Source organism: Oryx dammah, unplaced genomic scaffold (assembly GCF_014754425.2).
Source record: "Oryx dammah isolate SB20612 unplaced genomic scaffold, SCBI_Odam_1.1 HiC_scaffold_3, whole genome shotgun sequence".
Taxonomy (NCBI): domain Eukaryota; kingdom Metazoa; phylum Chordata; class Mammalia; order Artiodactyla; family Bovidae; genus Oryx; species Oryx dammah.
Window position 1 is genome coordinate 82863892 of NW_024070187.1, and position 21589 is coordinate 82885480.

A 21589-nucleotide genomic window follows, 5' to 3' on the forward strand; every position below is an offset into this window, starting at 1 on the left:
AGTTCAGTCCCTCAGTCATGTCCGACTCTTTGTAACCCCATAGAGTGCAGCACACCAGACCTCCCTCTCCATCACCAACTCCTGGAGTTCACTCAACTCATGTCCATTGAGTCAGTGATGCCATCCAGCCATCTCATCCTGTTGTCCTCTTCTCCTGCCTTCAATGTTTCCCAGCATAGGGGGCAGGGAAGCCCCTAAAAGGAGTTTCAGTGTGATGAGAGGCTTACTGCACAATCAGACATTTGAGGAATGTAAAAAGAAAGAATGAGAGCTAAAAAAGAAAACTGAGAAGAAATAACTGAGAAGTAAAAGGAAAATCAAAGTGTAGAGGGTCATGGAAACCAAGGGATGGCACTATTTCAAAAAAGAATAAAAGCTCAACAGTGCTAAATTCTGTTGAGAGGTTCAAGAAGAAGACTGATACAATTTTTTTGGAATTTGTGATTCAAATGTCATTGTTGAACTTGGGAAGAACAACTAGAATTTTGTGGTGAGATCAGAAGCCAGAGGGCAGATTGAGCAGATTGGGAAGTGAACAAAAGGAAAAAAAAAATACAGATTCAGTTCTACAAGTATTGCCAGCTAGTGGCTAGTACAGAAACTTGCTCAAGAAAGTCCTAAGGTGAATGTGCACTGAACTGACTGAAATACATTTTGAAACAAACTCTTCTTACTTCTCGAGCTCCTCAGCAAAACTTAACTGACCAGAGCACCATGCTTTTACTTAACTAGGTGATTTTACCAAGAATAAGAAAAATTAATCTTTTTGTGGTTTTAGTATTTGAGAAAGAATTAGTATAATTTCTCTTTCTTCTGAAGAATTTTTTTACGTTATTTGAAGGACTGAGCAGTGTGGACATTTGAGACATTAGTGGTAGGGCCAGTCACTTTTACTTTCAGTTCAGTAAGGGTAACTATTTTAGTTAGGAGAGATATCACATCAAATCACATCACATCACAAGAATAGGTCTGTATTCCATTCAGGTAGGAGTGGAAAATAATAAATATGCATGCTGCTACTTCCCCTATTACTGATTCATTGCAGACATGTCTGTATCTGGCCACAGCATCCTTTAAAACATTCCAGGGAGACAAAAACTGAAAAGCCACTTTTGATGTTGGTTTAGCATTCCGATCTTGGATGAATATGCCCAGGATCACAGCATTGCACATCTCCACAAGGCACTGTTTGCACAGACTGCATTGTGAATAGTATCCCCTGAATTTATAAATAGCCTTGTTACTGTACTGTCACCCAACTGTCTTCCTTTTCCCATGAAAAATTGAAGTAACTGTCATTCACATTACTAGATATACAGACCATATGTGATAATTTGACATTGTTTTGTAAGCTGCCCATGATACTATTTTCATGATATTGCAACACATTGTATTAAAGTCTCTTTCATTATCTATGCTATGAACAAAGTCAAATGAAGCAAATTGTATCTAGGCTTATATATATATTGTAGTTCCACTTACCTCAGTTTGACAACATGAGCTTTGATGAACTGATTTTTTAAATCTGACTCTCTGAATGTTCTAGTAATCTGTAGAAAGGGGAAAAAAAACACCTTTCTGTAATTACAGTTTTTTCTCTCCTTCCTCTTTCCAACACTGAAACATGGGACTATGTTAATGAGGAATACAGACTGGAGGTTTTTTAGTTCAATTCAGTTCCACTTCAGAACACCTGGGATCGATTTAGACAGGCTAAAAACCTTCTGAAGCAGTGTCCGTTCTTCATCTATTACACAAAGAATATAATGGACAGGATGCATCTTCATTAGAAGCCATTCTAAACACAGCAGACATTTTGCTCAATGAGAGCTCATGTTATGTGATCTTGTGGCTGTTCCTGAAGAGGTTGGGGCATGAGCCAACCCAACACAATACAACTTACACTGTGATCCTATAGCAACTGTTCTAAAATAGGTTAAAACCAGATTAAAATGAGTAGCCATGGAGAGCCTGATGAGAAGGAGGAAGAGAAATAAAGGACAGTCTTTTCCTTATTGTTTCTGATTAATGCCTAAACATCTTAAGTTATTTTTAACATCAGTTGTTATTTCCTGATCTAACTTTAACCTTCCCCCTGAATCATTGCTCAGTGCCAGCAAGAATGGTTCACTTGAGGTATAAGGTTTAGATTCACAGAGAACTAGTAGTGATTCTGCGACTGGAATAGTTCTACCAATATGCAAGGTGAGATGTACTAAGCCTTCATATTGTGGAGTGGATTCTGTTGGCTAGTACTGTGAGGTTGGATCAAGGTTGAGGTGAACGTGAAGATGTTCAAATGGGGAAATTAAGTAACATGCTGAATATTATATTAAGCCAGGATTTGAAGTCAATTCTCTAGACTGTAAAGTTTACATAATCTCTGTCACACCACATTATATCTTATTTTTTCAATATCCATTTCTTTAGGCTGATATTGGACCAATCAGTTGTTAGAAAATATGATAACATTTTTTTCTTTCTAGAAGTCTTGAACATTTTTAAGAATTATGAGGCTTTTAGTTTTATCAAAATAATTTCCTTTTTTAAAAATTCAAGAAGTACTAGTAAGTGTTAAGAAGAAAGCAAAAAGTCACTCAAAATTCTATGATCTAGAATTATAGGATGCTGCCATTTGGTCAGCCATATTCTAGTTAACTTTGTAGAAGGGTGGGTTTTTTTTTTAATTTTTATTTTTACTTTATTTTGCTTTACAATACTGTATTGGTTTTGCCATACATTGACATGAATCCGTCATGGGTGTACATGAGTTCCCAATCCTGAACCCCCCTCCCATCTCCCACCCCATATCATCTCTCTGGATCATCCCCATGCACCAGCCCCAAGCATCCTGTATCCTGTATCGAACATAGACTGGCGATTTGTTTCCTACATAATAGTATACATGTTTCAATGCCATTCTCCCAAATCATCCCACCCTCTCCCTCTCCCTCAGAGTCCAAAAGTCCATTCTATACATCTATGTCTCTTGCTGTCTCGCATACAGGGTTATCATTACCATCTTTCTAAATTCCATATATATGTGTTAGTATACTGTATTGGTGTTTTTCTTTCTGGCTTACTTCACTCTGTATAATTGGCTCCAGTTTCATCCATCTCATTAGAACTGATTCAAATGTATTCTTTTTAATGGCTGAGTAATACTCCATTGTGTATATGTACCACAGCTTTCTTATCCATTCATCTGCTGATGGACATCTAGGTTGTTTCCATATCCTGGCTATTATAAACAGTGCTGCAATGAACATTGGGGTACACGTGTCTCTTTCAATTCTGGTTTCCTCGGTGTGTATGCCCAGCAGTGGGATTGCTGGGTCATAAGGCATTTCTATTTGCAATTTTTTAAGGAATCTCCACACTGTTCTCCATAGTGGCTGTACTAGTTTACATTCCCACCAACAGTGTAAGAGGGTTCCCTTTTCTCCATACCCTCTCCAGCATTTATTGCTTGTAGACTTTTGGATCGCAGCCATTCTGACTGATGTGAGATGGTACAAGCAACTTATGCAGCTCAATTCCAGAAAAATAAATGACCCAATCAAAAAATGGGCCAAAGAACTAAATAGACATTTCTCCAAAGAAAACATACAGATGGCTAACAAACACATGAAAAGATGCTCAACATCACTCATTATCAGAGAAATGCAAATCAAAACCACAATGAGGTACCATCTCACACCAGTCAGAAGGATGGGTTTTAGTGTGTTTGTTTATATGGTATATTGTAGGAGATAGTTTAGTAAACTGATTTAAGTTTAATATTACTTGACTTTAACAGAAGTAGAAAGAACTGACCTAAAATTGAAGGAATTGCTAAAATTTAAGTAAATGTTTCTTGTAATTATATTTCATGATTTAGTATTGTACCAGCACAGGCTAGACTTGACCAAAGGCTTAAAAATCCACTTTAATTATTACATTCTTGCTATGTGGAAAATATTGAGGTAATTTGGTGAAGATAATAAACAACATAAAGAAAGTTGATTAACTGGCTGATATCCATATATGAGGATAAAAGAAGAAGCCTATGGATAAGATTCTGTTTTTCATAGAGAATATGAAAATTTTGTGGACTCTTTCATTAGAACTTATCAAATACTTGGTAGAAAATCAGTGAGCAGATGCTTGAATAGGAAGACAATGGGCTAGGTGGGAAGTGTATACACAGGGTATACAGAGAGAAGTTAGCTTGCTCTGGGAACTTGAATGAATTTTGTAACCTTTCTTCCTCTCATTATCTTCATCTGTAAAAGGAGAGCAGTCCAAAGTGTGTTTAAAAAATCGATCTGTGCACAGTTGGCTGCTGAAAGTCCTAGAGGCTATGCATCTACTTTCAGTGAAGTTTATATACAACCTTTTGTCCTTTTCCCTTCCCTTCAAAATTATTGTTTAATTGGTCAGATGAGTTTGTTTTCACACATCATTTATTTTGGAACATGTATTATTGACCCTTTTATTACAATAGGCAAAAATTAAGTAAACAATGAAAAAAAGAACGATTTTATGTTTCTCTCCTGGTTGACAATACTATCTTTGAAATATAGAATAGCCTTGGATCATTAAACCTCAGAAATATTCATAATTGATAAGAATTGATGTGAGATATGGATTATTGAGTTAAATTCTTGCAAAGTACCATCATTAACCTGTTAACAGATGAAGTCATATGAAGGATAAAACATTATACATATTATGCCTACAATTGTTACATATTTTTTCATCTTGAGGGGGAAAAGATCTTGTTAGCTATTCCAAGAAGGTAAATCACTATCTTATTTTCAAAACCCTCTTATTTAATGGAGCTTTTGTTTTCTTTTCTCTTTTAATCTTCTAAGAAGTATATTGATTTACTTAAGACATTGCTTTACCTGGCAGTGTGGCTCTAGCCAGGAATAGAAGAGTGTCAGTTCTTGTATTACCTAACTAACTGTTCATTTACTTGTTCATTATTGTGCATGTGTATTAATTGAGATCTTAATCAGAGTTAACTGGTTGAAGAGGAAGGAAACAGTTATGCAGGTAGAGTGAATGGCACATGAAAAAAACTCTTAGGTGGGAACAGACACTTTGTGTTCAAGAAATGAGAAGGCAAGGCGATTGTAGCATAGAAAGCAAGGAGCCTAGAGTGATAGAAAGACCAGAATGAAAGCCTTGTTAGTGGTGAAGCATTTAGTCTTTATCTTAAATAATAAGAAGTGTTTTAAACAAGAAAGTAATAAAATCAGATTTGCAATTTGAGAAAAATTTCTCTGGCTGCATCTGGATAAACAATTTGAGGTACAAAATAAGACAGATTAGTTATGATGCTATTTTGGTACTTCATTGTAGAGGTGATGGCTTGGACAGATACGGTGGTAGTAGATATGGAGGGAAATGAATGGATTTGAGGGAAAGAATAGGGGATAAAAGCTATAGACTGGGTATTTGGAATGATAGGGAGCACTATATCATAGATGTGTTTTAGGGTTTTGGATTGGAAAACAATAAATAACATTTTAATTAATGGGGATAGAATTATTGGAAGAAGGCTAGTATGGCATGGGGTGATCATGAGTTTGATTTGGGGACAAAATATATTTGAGTTGTTTTTACATGAGCCAAGTAGAGCTATTAGGCGGGCAGTTGGGTGTAAGGGTCTGAAGTAGAGAAGAAAAGTTTGGGCTGGAGACAGAATGACACATTAGTATGTACGTGTTGGTAGAAGTTGGTCAGGGTTGAGATCATCTAGAGACAGAAAATAGTGACAGAACAGGAGGGCATAGGTCAAAGAATTGGGAATCTTAACATTTAATGTCAGTGTAGAGGAGGATGAGACTATAAAAGGTACAGGGGAATGAATGGTGACAGAAGCAGGGTGAGAAAAACTGGTGAATGGGTAGCATGGTATCTTGTGCAAAAATCACATAATCATGGGCTTTTTGAGTTAGAATGTATTATAAAAATCATCTAGTCAAATGATTTTATTTTACTAATGAACTGAGAACCAGGAAAGAGAAGTGAATTATTTGATATGATAGAAAGTTCTGGAGTTACTCCACTGCTCATTACGTATAACACTACTGACCATGACACAAGAATGATGATGTGACTCATATTAACACTGGTGAATGGTATGATTCTTATATTTGAAATCAGGAGACCTTGGTTTGAATTTTTTTTCTAGCACTTTCTAGTTGAATGGCCTTTGACATGTTTCTTAAGCTCACTATCTTTACTTACCCATCTATAAAAATAATATACCTATTATGAAATGAAGGTTAGATGATATATGTAAAAGTACTTTATAAACTATAAAGCACTATATTAGAGTATTATTCAAAGTGTTTCTACAGAAGTATGAATAAATGAGATTAACTATGGAAATCACATGTCAAAAGAATTTCAAAGGGAATTTTTCTCTGCCAGATGTTCAATTATAAAGCCACAGTAAATAGTTTGGTACTGGTACAGGAAAAGATGAGTCAGTAAAAGAGAGGGGAATACAGAAAAATAAAGGGAGAATTTAGTGTATGATAAAAGTGGTACAACAAATAAATCCATTATGCTGTTTAATATACTGCTTTGGTACCACCACCTAGTTATTTTTTGGGGAAAAAGCTGGATTTCTATCTTATTACAAATAAATTACAGATGGATTGATAATTTTGGCTTCATAAAAAATTAAGTCTATTTGGCATTAAAAAATCCTAGATTATAAATGGGGTTGAAAGTCAAATCACAAGTTAGAGGAATATATGCAGATGAAAAATGGGCAAATTCTGATATTTTAACAAGGAAATAATTTTTTTCCAGATTTACATGAAAACACAAATGCTCCAGTAAGAAAGTGGGCAAGGTCATGACCAGGAAATTCACAAGTAATTATAAAAATGACCTATTAATATATGGAGACAGATTAAATCTTATTAGTAATCAAAGAGATGCAAATCAAAATAATAGTGAGACATCACTTCTTATCTGTTTGATTAGCAGCAAGGAATAAGATTTACAATGTATAGTGTTAATGCTGTGGGAAAATAAGCATACCTACTACAGTCCCAGAAAACTAACCAATCTAATCACATGGACCACAGTCTTCTCTAACTCAATGAAACTATGAGCCATGCTGTGTAGGGCCACCCAAGACAGATGGGTCACGGTGGAGAGATCTGATAAAATGTGGTCCACTGGAGAAGGGAATGGCAAACCACTTCAGTATTCTTGCCTTGAGAACCCCAGGAACAGTATGAAAAGGCAAAAAGTAGGACACTGAAAGATGAACTCCCCAGGTCAGTAGGTGCCCAATATGCTACTGGAGATCAGTGGAGAAATAACTCCAGAAAGAATTAAGAGGTGGATCCAAAGCAAAAACAATACCCAGTTGTGGATGTGACTGGTGATGGAAGCAAGGTCTGAGGCTGTAAAGAGCAATATTTCATAGGAACCTGGAATGGTTGGGTCCATGAATCAAGGCAAACTGGAAGTTGTCAAACAGGAGATGGCAAGAGTCAGTGTCAACATTTTAGGAATCAGCGAACTAAAATGGACTGGAATGGATGAATTTAACTCAGATGACCATTATATCTACTACTGTGGGCAAGAATCCCTTAGAAGAAGTGGAGTAGCCATCATGGTCAACAAAAGAGTTCGAAAAGCAGCACTTGGGTGCAATCTCAAAAATGACAGAATGATCTCTGTTCATTTCCAAGGCAAACCATTCAATATCACAGTAATCCAAGCCTATGCCCCAACCAGTAATGCTGAAGAAGCTGAAGTTGAATGGTTCTATGAAGATCTACAAGACCTTCTAGAACTAACACCCAAAAGAGATATCCTTTTCATTATAGGGGACTGGAATGCAAAAGTATGAAGTCCAGAAACATCTGGAGTAACAGGCAAATTTGGCCTTGGAGTACAGAATGAAGCAGGACAAAGGCTAATAGAGTTTTGCCAAGAGAATGCACTGGTCATAGCAAACACCCTCTTCCAACAACACAAGAGAAGACTCTACATATGGACATCACAAGATGGTCAACATCGAAATCAGATTGATTATATTCTTTGCAGCCAAAGATGGAGAAGCTTTCACAGAGAGCAAAAACAAGACTGGGAGCTGACTGTGGCTCAGATCATGAACTCCTTATTGCCAAATTCAGACTTAAATTGAAGAAAGCAGGGAAAACCACTAGATGTTTCAGATATGACCTAAATCAAATCCTTTACAATTATACAGTGGAAGTGAGAAATAGAATTAAGGGACTAGATCTGATAGACAGAGTGCCTGATGAACTATGGATGGAGGTTCCTGACATTGTACAGGAGACTTATCAAGACCATCCCCAAGAAAAAGAAATGCAAAAAAGCAAAATGGCTGTCTGGGGAGGCCTTACAAATAGCTGTGAAAAGAAGAGTAGCCAAAAGCAAAGGAGAAAAGGAAAGATATACCCATTTGAGTGCAGAGTTCCAAAGAATAGAAAGGAAAGATAAGAAAGCCTTCCTCAGTGATCGGTGCAAAGAAATAGAGTAAAACAATAGAATGGGAAAGACTAGAGATCTCTTCAAGAAAATTAGAGATATCAAGGAAACATTTCATGCAAAGATGGGCTCAATAAAGGACAGAAATGGTATGGACCAAACAGAAGCAGAAGATATTAAGAAGAGATGGCAAGAATACACAGAAGAACTCTACAGAAAAGATCTCATGACCCAGATAATCACAATGGTGTGTCACTCACCTAGAGCCAGACATCCTGGAATGTGAAGTCAAGTGGGCCTTAGGAAGCATCACTACGAATAAAACTAGTGGAGGTTTCGGCATTCATGTTGAGCTATTTCAAATCCTGGAAGATGATGCTGTGAAAGTGCTGCACTCAACATGCCAGCAAATTTGGAAAACTCAGCAGTGGCCACAGGACTGGAAAAGGTCAGTTTTTATTCCAATCCCAAAGAAATGCAATGCCAAAGAATGTTCAAACTACCGCAAAATTGCACTCATCTCACACGCTAGTAAAGTAATGCTCAAAATTCTCCAAGCCAGGCTTCAACAATACGTGAACCGTGAACTTCAGATGTTCAAGCTGGTTTTAGAAAAGGCAGAAGAACCAGAGATCAAATTGCCAACATCTGGTGGATCATCGAAAAAGAAAGAGAGTCCCAGAAAAATATATATTTCTCCTTTATTGACTATGCCAAAGCCTTTGACTGTGTGGATCACAACAAACTGCAGAAAATTCTGAAAGAAATGGGAATACCAGACCACCTGATCTGCCTCTTGAGAAACCTGTATGCGAGTCAGGAGGCAACAGTTAGAACTGGACATGGAACAACAGACTGGTTCCAAATAGGAAAAGGAGTATGTCAAGGCTGTATATTGTCACCCTGCTTATTTAACTTCTATGAAGAGTACATCATGAGAAACGCTGGGCTGGAGGAAGCACAAGCTGGAATCAAGTTTGCTGGGAGAAATATCAATAACCTCAGATATGCAGATGACACCACCCTTATGGCAGAAAGCAAAGAACAACTAAAGAGCCTCTTGATGAAAGTGAAAGAGGAGAGTGAAACAGTTGGCTTAAAGCTTGACATTCAGAAAACTAAGGTCATGGCATCTGTCCCATCACTTCATGGCATACAGATGGGTAAACAGTGGCTGATTTTATTTTTGGGGGCTCCAAAATCAATATAGATGGTGACTTTAGCCATGAAATTAAAAGACACCTACTCCTTGGAAGAAAAGTTATGACCAACCTAGACAGCATATTAAAAAGCAGAGAGATTACTTTGCCAACAAATGTCCATCTACTCAAAGCTGTGGTTTTTCCAGTAGTCATCTATGGGATGTGAGAGTTAGACTATAAAGAAAACTGAGCACTGAAGAATTGATGCTTTGAACTGTGGTGTTGGAGAAGACTCTTGAGAGACCCCTGGACTGCAAGGGGATCCAACCAGTCCATCCTAAAGGAAATCAGTCATGAATATTCATTAGAAGGACTGATGTTGAGGCTGAAACTATAATATTCTGGCCACCTGATGCAAAGAACTGACTCATTGGAAAAGACCCTGATGCTGGGAGAGGTTGAAGGCATGTGAGAAAGGGGTGACAGAGGATGAGATGGTTGGATGGCATCACTGACTCAATGGACATGAGTTTGAGTGAACTACTGGAGTTGGTGATGGACAGGGAGGCCTGGTGTCCTGCAGTCATGGGATCGCAAAGAGTCATAGACGACTGAGCGACTGAACGGAAGTGAACTGAGCTGAATGCATACTGGTGGTAAGAATGTAAGGTGGGGCACTTGAGTGCAATCTAGAAATTAAAATAAGTCTTAAAAATGCTTAGACCACTATATTGATCTAAACAAATGGATGCACAAAAACATGGAGAGATCAGACAAATAGAAGAATTTCAGTTCAGTTAAGTTCAGTCACTCAGTCGTGTCCGACTCTTTGCGACCCCATGAATCACAGCATGCCAGGCCTCCCCGTCCATCACCAACTCCCGGAGTTCACTCAGACTCATGTCCATCGAGTCAGTGATGCCATCCAGCCATCTCATCCTCTGTCGTCCCCTTCTCCTCCTGCCCCCAATCCCTCCCAGCATCAAAGTCTTTTCCAATGAGTCAGCTCTTCGCATGTGGTGGCCAAAGTACTGGAGTTTCAGCTTTAGCATCATTCCTTCCAAAGAAATCCCAGGGCTGATCTCCTTCAGAATGGACTGGTTGGATCTCCTTGCAGTCCAAGGGACTCTCAAGAGTCTTCTCCAACACCACAGTTCAAAAGCATCAATTCTTTGGTGCTCAGCCTTCCTCACAGTCCAACTCTCACATCCATACAAGACCACAGGAAAAAACAGCCTTGACCAGATGGACCTTAGTCGGCAAAGTACTGTCTCTGCTTTTGAATATGCTATCTAGGTTGGTCATAACTTTCCTTCCAAGGAGTAAGCATCTTTTAATTTCATGGCTGCAGTCACCATCTGCAGTGATTTTGGAACCCCAAAAAATAAAGTCTGATACTGTTTCCACTGTTTCCCCATCTATTTGCCATGAAGTGATGGGACCAGATGCCATGATCTTCATTTTCTGAATGTTGAGCTTTAAGCCAACTTTTTCACTCTCCTCTTTCACGTTCATCAAGAGGCTTTTTAGTTCCTCTTCACTTTCTGCCATAAGGGTGGTGTCATCTGCATATCTGAGGTTATTGATATTTCTCCCAGCAGTCTTGACTCCAGCTTGTGTTTCTTCCAGTCCAGTGTTTCTCATGATGTACTCTGCATAGAAGTTAAATAAGCAGGGTGACAATATACAGCCTTGACATACTCCTTTTCCTATTTGGAACCAGTCTGTTGTTCCATGTCCAGTTCTAACTTCAAATATACTTTAAATATTCAAAGCATGACTTTTCACTCCACTTCTTAGGTGTGGCCTGTACATAGTGTCTTTCTTCCAAAGAGTATAATATGAAAAAGGGAGGAACTTTAGTGTATTAATAGAAATCTGACAAACACTATTTAAGCCAGGTGATCAATGTCAACAGTGATAAATCATGTTGATACTATATACCCCCACTTCATACAATGTAAAGAAAATGAAATTTTTCCTCTATAGTCTTCCTCCCTAAATCCCCATGCCCCAGTCTGTCCATAAGCAAAAACATCAGAAAACCCCTAGTTGTGGGACATTTCTATAAAATACCTGACTAGTGTTCCTCAAACTGTCAAGATTATCACTAGAAGTAAAATCTGACGAAATTTCAGAGCCTAAAAAGACATAACAATTATGTAATTTGCTATCCTGGATGGGATCAGGAAACAGAAAAGAACATTAAGTAAAAGAAGAAATCTGGATAAAATATGAAATTTGGTTAATAACAATGTATTAACATTAGAGTTAATACATTAAAGCAAGAGGATTCCAGAAAAACATCCATGTCTGTTTTATTGGTTACTCAAAAGCCTTTAACTGTGTGGATCACAACAAACAGTGAAAAATTCTTCCAGAGATGGGATTACCAGACCTCCTGACCTGCCTCCTGAGAAATCTGTATGCAGGTTTGGAAGCAACAGTTAGAACTGCACATGGAACAACAGCCTGGTTCAAAATCAGGAAAGGAGTATGTCAAGGCTGTATATTGTCACCCTGCTTATTTAACTGATATGCAGAGTACATCATGCAAAAGCCAGGCTGGATGAAGCACAAGATTGTTTGGAGAAATATCAGTAACCTCAGATATGCAGATGACACCATCCTTATGCCCGAAAGTGAAGAACAACTAAAGAGCCTCTTGATGAAAGTGAAAGAGGAGAGTGAAACAGTTGGCTTAAAGCTTGACATTCAGAAAACTAAGATCATGGCGTCCAGTCTCATCACTTCATGGCAAATAGATGGGGAAACAATGGATGCAAAGAACTGACTCATTGGAAAAGACCCTGATTCTGGAAAGCATTGAAGGCAGGAGGAGAAGGGAATGACAGAGGATGAGATGGTTGGATGACATCAGCGACTAGATGGACATGAGTTTGAGTAGGCTCTGGGAGTTGGTGATGGACAGGGATGCCTGGCGAGCTGCAGTCCATGGGGTCTCAGAGAGTAGGACATGACTGAGTGACTAAACTGAACTGATTAACATTTGATCATTAATTGCAATAAATGTACTATTGTAAGGTGCTAAATAGCATCTTTGACTCAAGGGACATGAATTTGAGCAAACTCTGGGAGATGATGAAGGACAGGGAGACCTAGCATACTGTAGTCCTTGGAGTCACAAAGAGTAGGACATGACTTAGCAACTGAACAACAGGGTGTTAAACACAGAGGAAACTGGGTGTGATGTGTATGAGAATTCTATATTTTCTTTGCAACTTTTCTATAAATCTAAAATGCTTCTGAAATAAAATACTTGTTAAAACTGAAGAAAAATTTGAAAACCTTTAGAGAGAAATAAATGCATAAACCTATATTCTGATAATTCTAGTCCTGGGAATATGTCCCAATAATATAATCATTCAGGTGTGCAAGTATGTATCAACAAGAATGGTCATCAGAATATTGAATATAATAGTGAAAAACTGGAAACAGTTTAAACATCTGTCAACAAGAGTGGTTAAATGAAGTATTGTATCTTTTTGCGCTATAATAATGTTTAGTTATTTAAAATGGTAGATTTCTTCATTGATATTTAAATACTTCTATCTCATATTCAAAAGCAGAGACAGTACTTTGCCGACTAAGGTCCATCTGGTCAAGGCTATGGTTTTTCCTGTGGTCTTGTATGGATGTGAGAGTTGGACTGTGAAGAAGGCTGATCACTGAAGAGTTGATGCTTTTGAACTGTGGTGTTGGAGAAGACTCTTGAGAGTCCCTTGGACTGCAAGGAGATCCAACCAGTCCATTCTGAAGGAGATCAGCCCTGGGATTTCTTTGGAAGGAATGATGCTAAAGCTGAAACTCCAGTACTTTGGCCACCTCATGTGAAGAGCTGACTCATTGGAAAAGACTTTGATGCTGGGAGGGATTGGGGGCAGGAGGAGAAGGGGACGACAGAGGATGAGATGGCTGGATGGCATCACTGACTCGATGGACATGAGTCTGAGTGAACTCCGGGAATTGGTGATGGACAGGGAGGCCTGGCGTGCTCTGAATCATGGGGTCGCAGAGAGTCAGACACGACTGAGCGACTGAACTGACTGAACTGATGACACATTTTTGAGAAAAAAATAGGAAAAAGCGAGCATATATAGTCTTATTCCATTGACAGAAAATTATATGTGTTTGTGCATGTATGATTATGAAGTTTACATGAAAGATACTTGGAACATCAAAATATTAATTGTGGATATATTAGTATTGAGATTTTGTGCATGTTTCTTTTTTTAATATTTCTTGAATGCCCTGAATTTTCTACATTTGTGTTTTTTATCTTTACAACAAAAGACGTTACTAAAATTTTCATTTTGATAACAAAATTTATACATACATTATGATTTGCTTTATAGACCATTTTTTTTAATAGACCATTTTTGAGAATAAATTAAAAATAACAAGTTAGATTGTACAATTTTTTGGCATTGGAGAGTGTATTTTAAGGACTTACTGAATATCTTCTAAAGGTGCTGGTAGTACTTTTCAAAGAAACTTATTTAATTTATGTTTTCACATTGCTGAATGTGCTATATGTTGTGCTTTATGCCTTATTCCATTTCTCTCCAAATTAGTGTTTTGCAATTTTACATGTGCTCTATGAAGGATGAACTCACCTAACATATCTAGTCTCTCTAACAGAAACTGAATGACCTCTTTAGGGCTGAGGACATCTCTGGCATCTTGCTCTAATGACTGGTAGCCAGGTTCTAATTCCTTAGAATGAAGCTGGGATTTTCAAAATACACATTTTCAATTTATTCCCTTTTATTAAACTAGGTACACAGCTGAAACCATACAAGATGTCTTTATGTGGGTATGAGGGCTTCATTATGAATAATGGTCCTCAGACTGGCCTCCTGAGATGTTTATCTCTAGCAGCTTCTTCAAGAAATTTAAGAATGGGCATTGGTTTGAAGCCTAAACAATGGGCTCTCATGACACAAATGATATGACTAAGTGTTAATGATTTTTTAACAACAGGTTGGGAAGTGATAGTAAATAAAGTTGGGGTCCAGTTCAGTTAAGTCGCTCAGTCGTGTATGACTCTTTGCAACCCCATGAACTGCAGCACACCAGGCCTCCCTGTCTATCACCAGCTCCTGAAGTCCACCCAAACTCATGTCCATTGTGTTGGTGATGCCATCCAACCTTCTCCTCCTGCCCCCAATCCCTCCCAGCATCAGAGTCTTTTCAAATGAGTCAGCTCTCTGCATCAGGTGGCCAAAATATTGGAGTTTCAGCTTTAACATCAGTCCCTCCAATGAACACCCAGGACTGATTTCCTTTAGGATAGACTGGTTAGATCTCCTTGCAGTCCAAGGGACTCTCAAGAGTCTTCTTCAACACCACAGTTCAAAAGCATCAATTCTGTACTCAGCTTTCTTTATAGTCCAACTCTCACATCCATACATGACCACTGGAAAAACCATGGCCTTGACTAGATGGACCTTTGTTGACAAAGTAATGTCTCTGTTTTTTAATACACTGTTTAGGTTGGTCATAACTTTCCTTCCAAGGAGCTAGTGTCTTTTAATTTCATGGCTGCAATCACCTACCGTAGTGATTTTGGAGCCCAGAAAAATAAAGTCAGCTACTGTTTCCACTGTTTCCCCATCTGTTTGCCATGAAGTGAAGTTGGGGAGGTAAGCCTAAAATGCATTTCTATATTTTCTGAAATATGCCCTAATTCAATCTTTCAATCCCTTGGTTTTCTTCTGCACCGGGGTAATGAGCTTCTAACTAGTCTTACTGTGTGTGGGCTCTTCTCTTTATAATCTAATTTTTACATTCTGAACATGAATCTGTCAGACCCTGTTTGCATCATTCTGCCTGTAGCTCAAGACTTTTTGTCTACAAAATAAAACCCAAATTTGTTATTAGCTAAGGACATTCTCTTCTCTGTCTTGGCTCATGTTTTAGCTGTGGTATGCTTTACTCATTCTAAAAGTCAGCCTGAAAATCATCTTTTATAAGAAACCATCTCTCATCTCCATGACAGGATATAATTTATCCTCTTAGCACAAACTTACATCCAATATCTAATATCTACTCCACTTTCTGTATGTCCACTGCATTTGGCAGGATTAATGTTTAATGTTTATTGAAGAAACAGGAGGCTCCCACTTCTGACATAACCACCTGATGTTCCCCAATATTAGCCCTACCTCTGCCTCCTGGCCTCGATTCTGTTCCCAAATTATTCTGGTTCAGTTGTTTATTCTGATCTCATTAAACACTTAAACAATATACCTAACTTCCCTTGCTCTAATTTTATGCTCACGGAGCACTTTTCTCATAACTTGGCTCCCAGTATAATTTGTCTCTAGGGGTAAAGGTTGTCAGACAAGCAGACGACTCAATCCCCTGTCCATCATAGGCCTCATTATAGCTTAACTCAGTGATTCCAAAGTGAGGTTCCTGGACAATTAGCATCAGCAGAACCTGGGAACTTGCTGAAATGAAAGTTTTAACTACTGAATCAGAAATTCTGACACTGGGGCCCAGAGATCTGTTTTTTAATAAGCCTTCCAGGTGATTTTGTTACATGCCGAAGTTTTAGATCCATTGGATTAATTTATATTCTTAAGAGTTTCAGAAAAGGTAATATAAGTGAGCTGAGATTGGTCAGTGCTGACTCTGCAGGGCTGAAGGCCAAACCCTGGTCTATGATAATAAACTAGGAGTCTGCTTGTGAGATTTCTTGGCAGGTAGCCTTGGGGCCTCTTCATTTGAGAAACCAGACTTGCTTTGTTTATTTTCTATGTTGATCATTGAAGCAAAGTATGATTTGTCCAAACTATGTTGATATGTATTTTAACACATACTCCCTGTGTGTTTAGTTGCATAATAAAAAAGGAAAGAAGGCAAAATGAAAATGATTAAAAAAAACAAACTCAAGAATAGAGAAATGCTCAAATTGCACAAACAATAGACTTCCAGTTTTTGAAGACATAATCATAAAAAATATACTTACTCATGACCTAAAGCTCTTCACTTATGATGTAAGAAAATGTGAATAAGAACCAATGTACAAGCATATTGACTTGGAAGAAGTATAATGAAACACATCCTTCACCATTCAGGGAAGAAAAATATGCATCTAGCAGTTGTAAATATATCACAAAATATTAGGTTTATTATCATATTTGTTTTATGATAAAATAAAGAACAAAGACAAATATTAACTTACCATAGATTCAATATTTCCACTCAAAGTCCTATATTTCTCTGTAGCTGGTGAACTTAACTCATCACTATATTGAACACCCAGGATTTGAATGCTGCTTTGGTAAAAGGAAGATTTTTGATCTGTAAAACAAGGAAAAGGCAGAATCAGTCTCACATTACTGAGTACTTTAATTTTTATTTCAGGATTATTTAGGTGTTATACAATTAAAAAAATTTAATTCCTTTAAAAAGAAAAGATTCTAAACTTAGTAAAAATGTAACTATAATAAAATTATTTTCTCTTTCAGTCTTTAAAAAGATTGGCAAAGCTGAAACATTAAAAATGCATGAAAATCAGAGCAGCATTATTTGAGAAATTAAATTGTTCAGTAGTATCGTAATTTTCACTCCTATTATATTTTAGGGATATTTGTGATTGCAGATATATTCACTCAAGAATTATTGATGTCTATAACATGCTATTATTATTCATTTATTATTAAGGAATAATCCAAAATGATTCTGAATAGTTTTAAAAATTATTTCAAATACCATTCTTTTTAGAGGAATTAATGACCTGTCAGTTTTCTGGACTTAGCTAGTCCAGAAAATAACTATTCTGACAAGACAGCTAATCTGGTTGTTCATTGTAAACTCTTTCTATTAAAAATGGTCTTACAAAGGATGTGTTAAATTTTATGAAGGAAATGAAAATTCCTAACACACTTGTACATATCTTGGAAACATTATGAACATGGACATAACCTAATCTGTCTCAGGAAAAAAATCCCTGCTTCCATCTGATGATGCATATACATAGTTTATACAGAGAAATACCTCAATCAGGGAAAGCATTTGAGATCCCAGGGATAGGGTAGTATGGTCCTTTGTGGCAGAAGGACAAGTCTTTCTAGGGCCATGAATGGTCACCGAATACACTTTGAAGAAGGCTTAGGCTCCTGTCTTTGTGTTTAAGTGTGACAAAACAGTGTTGTTAGGAGGGAAAATTCATTAAATCTGAAACTTGATGTTGGTTTTTCCTACTTCTGTAATTCACCTTGCACATAATAGTCTCTAGGTGATTTGATAGCAAAATATAGTCCAAAGTAAAAGTTAGCTACAATTTTATAATTCAATTGGCTGAAAAGACTATTACTAGTTACTGGAATAAATTTATTCTCACTTAATCTCTACCCTTACACATACCCATATACCTTCATTCTCTTCTTATCCCAGCCCCAATTATTTAAATAATGCAATGGGATTATAGCTGAAATTAAAAAAAAAAAGATCATAGCATATATTATCTAGTGAAATTTGACACATTTTATCTACATTAAAACCTCTGAAAGAATATTCATTGGGATATTAAGTTGTGTGTAAGCTTGTTTTTAAGCTCTTTCTACTTCTTTTTTTTGTGTGTGTGTGTGCCTTACATCTGATTTTATTTTTTTAAATATAAACTTATTTATTTTAATTGGAGGTTAATTACTTTACAATATTGTATTGGTTTTGCCATACATCAACGTGAACCCACCACAGATACACACGTGTTCCCCATCCTGAACCCCCTCCCTCCTCCCTCCCCGTACCATCCCTCTGGGTCGTCTCAGTGCACCAACCCCAAGCATCCAGTAACATGCATCAAACCTGGACTGGAAATTCATTTCATATATGATATTATACATGCTACAATGCCATTCTCCCAAATCATCCCACCCTCTCCCTACCTCCCACAGAGTCCAAAATACTGTTCTATACATCTGTGTCTCTTTTCTGCTCCTAAGATTTTTTTCAGGACACAGATCATGAATTAATGAATATTTAGGTGCATCCAACTTTTAGATTTTAAAACTTAAGGTGCTTTGCAATATTTTAAATAAAGAAGGAAATTATAGGATTAATGAAAAACAAAACAAGTGAACTCTAGCATCAGATAAATATTGTCTTTTTCGTTGGCTAGAATAATCCTTGCCTGGGTAATAATGTTGTTTGGTATACTAAAAAAGACCAAAACTAACTAAATAAATAAAATAGAAGAGAAAAAAATACTGAATTATAGAAAATATAAACATGAGAATATATTTAGAGGTATATAAATAAAATATAGAATTATGTTGTATTAAAAAATAAAAGTGGCAATAAAAGAGAGGCCAAACTTTGAATCTGAAAGTATATTCAGTTAATTCATCTGAGAAGTGATATTTAGCTTTTGGTACTTACCAAAAGCTAAAAAGTAGACAAGTAGACCTATGATCACTGCCAGGATCACCACCACTGCGACGACGACAAAAAATACTATGTACGGATTCAGGGATCTTGAGGCTGATGTCACTCGTGCTGGCCTTAGAACAAGGGGAAAAGATCAAAGCCCATACATTTCATTCCGAGAAGCCATCATTTCAGCACTTCTGAAGTCTCTTAGGTTGCACATGGCTCTATCATAGAAAATTGATTGGTTCTTTTTTTTTAAATTTATTATTTGGAAGATAATTGCTTTACAAGATCATGTTGGTTTTCACCATACAAATAGCAATATGATTCTGAAATGAAATCAAACTGAACAACACTCTCTTTAATGGTATTTCTTACCATTTTTTAAGCACTAAAATGTTGACATTTAGGTAGTTTGATAGAAGAATAAGGAAATATGATTTATGGTTTGCAACTGCTTTTCCTTCTTCTGATAGTTAATAAGTTTCTCAAGAATAACAACTCTTTTCTGTTTTACTACAACTTCTAAAACCCTTGTTGGATACTACTGTAGTAAGCTCCCTTACCTGGGCACCATCCCCAGGGATGTGCTGAAGAGAGATCATTTTTGGTGGGAAAAAGGGCATAGGAAGTCAGAATAGTAGCATTTCTCACAGTAATAGCCTGTATATTATTAAAATGAGGATATGGCTAGAAGCTGAGAGCTGAGATCCAGGAGAGTAACAAGCACTTATAATTAATTAGAACTGTACTAGCAGCAGTGGATTTGTGTGATTTTGTTCACCCATGAATTTATCAATAGCAGTGTAAGCCAGTAGATTTGTACTAACACAGTATCTCATTTCTAGATTGTAGTAGCTAATTTCTTGGATTATATTAGGCATATACTCCAAGCACTTCGTCACTGTCTCCTTTCCCACCACAAACACTCACACTGGGAAGGTCACCAGAAGTACTGTGTATGAATTCCTATTTTATCCCCGTTTGCTTGAAGATCATATTGTCATTTATTTGAGACTTTCTTCATCTGAAAAATGGGACTAATACTTGCTTCTTAAAGCTGTTTTGAAGATCAATGAGGTTATGTTATGTAGGCTATGTAAAGTGTATAAAGTAGATATTTCTACTAAATATGTTATCTACTAGGCTGTGAGAACTTTGAAGATAAAGTTGGTATTCATGCATATGTTTCTAACACTTTGTGGGCTACTTGGTATATATAGGTGGTGCATGCTAAGTCATTGCAGTCATGTCTGACTTTTTGCTCCTCTGTCCATGGGATTCTCCAGGCAAGGATACTGGAATGGGTTGCCATGCTCTCCTCCAGGAGATCTTCCTGACCCAGGGAGCGACCAGGAAGAAAACCCACATCACTTATGTCTACCTGCTTTGGCAGGCAGGTTCTTTACTACTAGGATCACCTAGGATTTGTGATATTTATAAATATTTGTTGTATATGTTAACTCCTGTGTCTCAGTTTTAAAAGCCTTAACAGAACTGAAAAGCAGTTACATTTTGCCATAACACAGTCAGACTTCCATTTCTTTCTTTTTGTTTTTTTCTGATGTATATGGGAAGGGGATGATCTGAGAGTCAGTGACTCTCAGAGTGTAGGTTTCACAGCAGGGTTGCCTGGTACTTGGGCTTTACGCAACTCACACTGATGAAGGGGCATCTCCTGGTGTTTTACTTTGTATCACCTGTGCATTGAAGGCCCTGGATATGGGACCAGTATCATTTCAGAGGAATTCCCTTGTAGCTCAGCTGGTAAAGAATCTGCCTGCAATGCAGGAGACCCTGGTTTGATTTCTGGGTTGGGAAGTTCCTCTGGAGAAGGGATAGGCTACCCATTCCAGTATTCCTGGGCTTCCCTGGTGGCTCAGATGGTAAAGAATCCACCCAGAATGTGAGAGACCTGGGTTCAATCCCTGGGTTGAGAAATTCCCCTGAAGGAGGGCATGGCAACCCACTCCAGTATTCTTGCATGGAGAATCCCGGTGGACAGAGGAGCCCAGCAGGCTGCAGTCCATGGGGTTGCAAAAAGTCGAACATGACTGAATGGCTAAGCACATCATTTCAGAAGATTATTGGAGGTGGGCATAGACTTGCTGACTTTTTTGTTGAATAAACACATTAAACATTATAAAAATTGACCAGCTCAAATATTATTGTTTAATAAAATGGTGTTTAAATTCATGAAAATAGGAATAACATAATCTCAGAATAACAAAAAAGATGAATAATTTAGCCTTAGCTTAATGATGTATTTTTACTCCATTGCTCTTATTAATTTTGCTATGCTAGTGAAAACTGACTTTCACTAACACTGAATGTTGGTCCAGAGTCCAACATTTGGGAATAACTAACTATATGCTGGGAAAGATAGAAGGCGGGAGGAGAATGGGACGACAGAGGATGAGATGGTTGGATGGCATCACCGACTCAATGGACACGAGTTTGAGTAAACTCTGGGAGTTGGTGATGGACAGAGAGGCCTGGAGTGCTGCAGTCTGTGGGGTCACAAAGAGTCAGACACAACTGAACAGCTGAACTGTAGTCATTTTCTA

General features: G+C 37.5%; 1 protein-coding gene across 1 annotated transcript in view; it reads right to left on the bottom strand.

Moving 5' to 3' along the window:
• TMPRSS11D (transmembrane serine protease 11D) overlaps positions 1-21589 on the bottom strand; it is a 62708-nt gene that overhangs the window by 18640 nt on the left and 22479 nt on the right. The window contains exons 2-4 of the mRNA XM_040238299.1: positions 19032-19153; positions 16831-16949; positions 1483-1550 (exon numbers count right to left, since the gene is read on the bottom strand). Coding sequence (XP_040094233.1) covers positions 1483-1550; positions 16831-16949; positions 19032-19153 — 309 coding nt within the window. The remainder of the gene's footprint in view (positions 1-1482; positions 1551-16830; positions 16950-19031; positions 19154-21589) is intronic.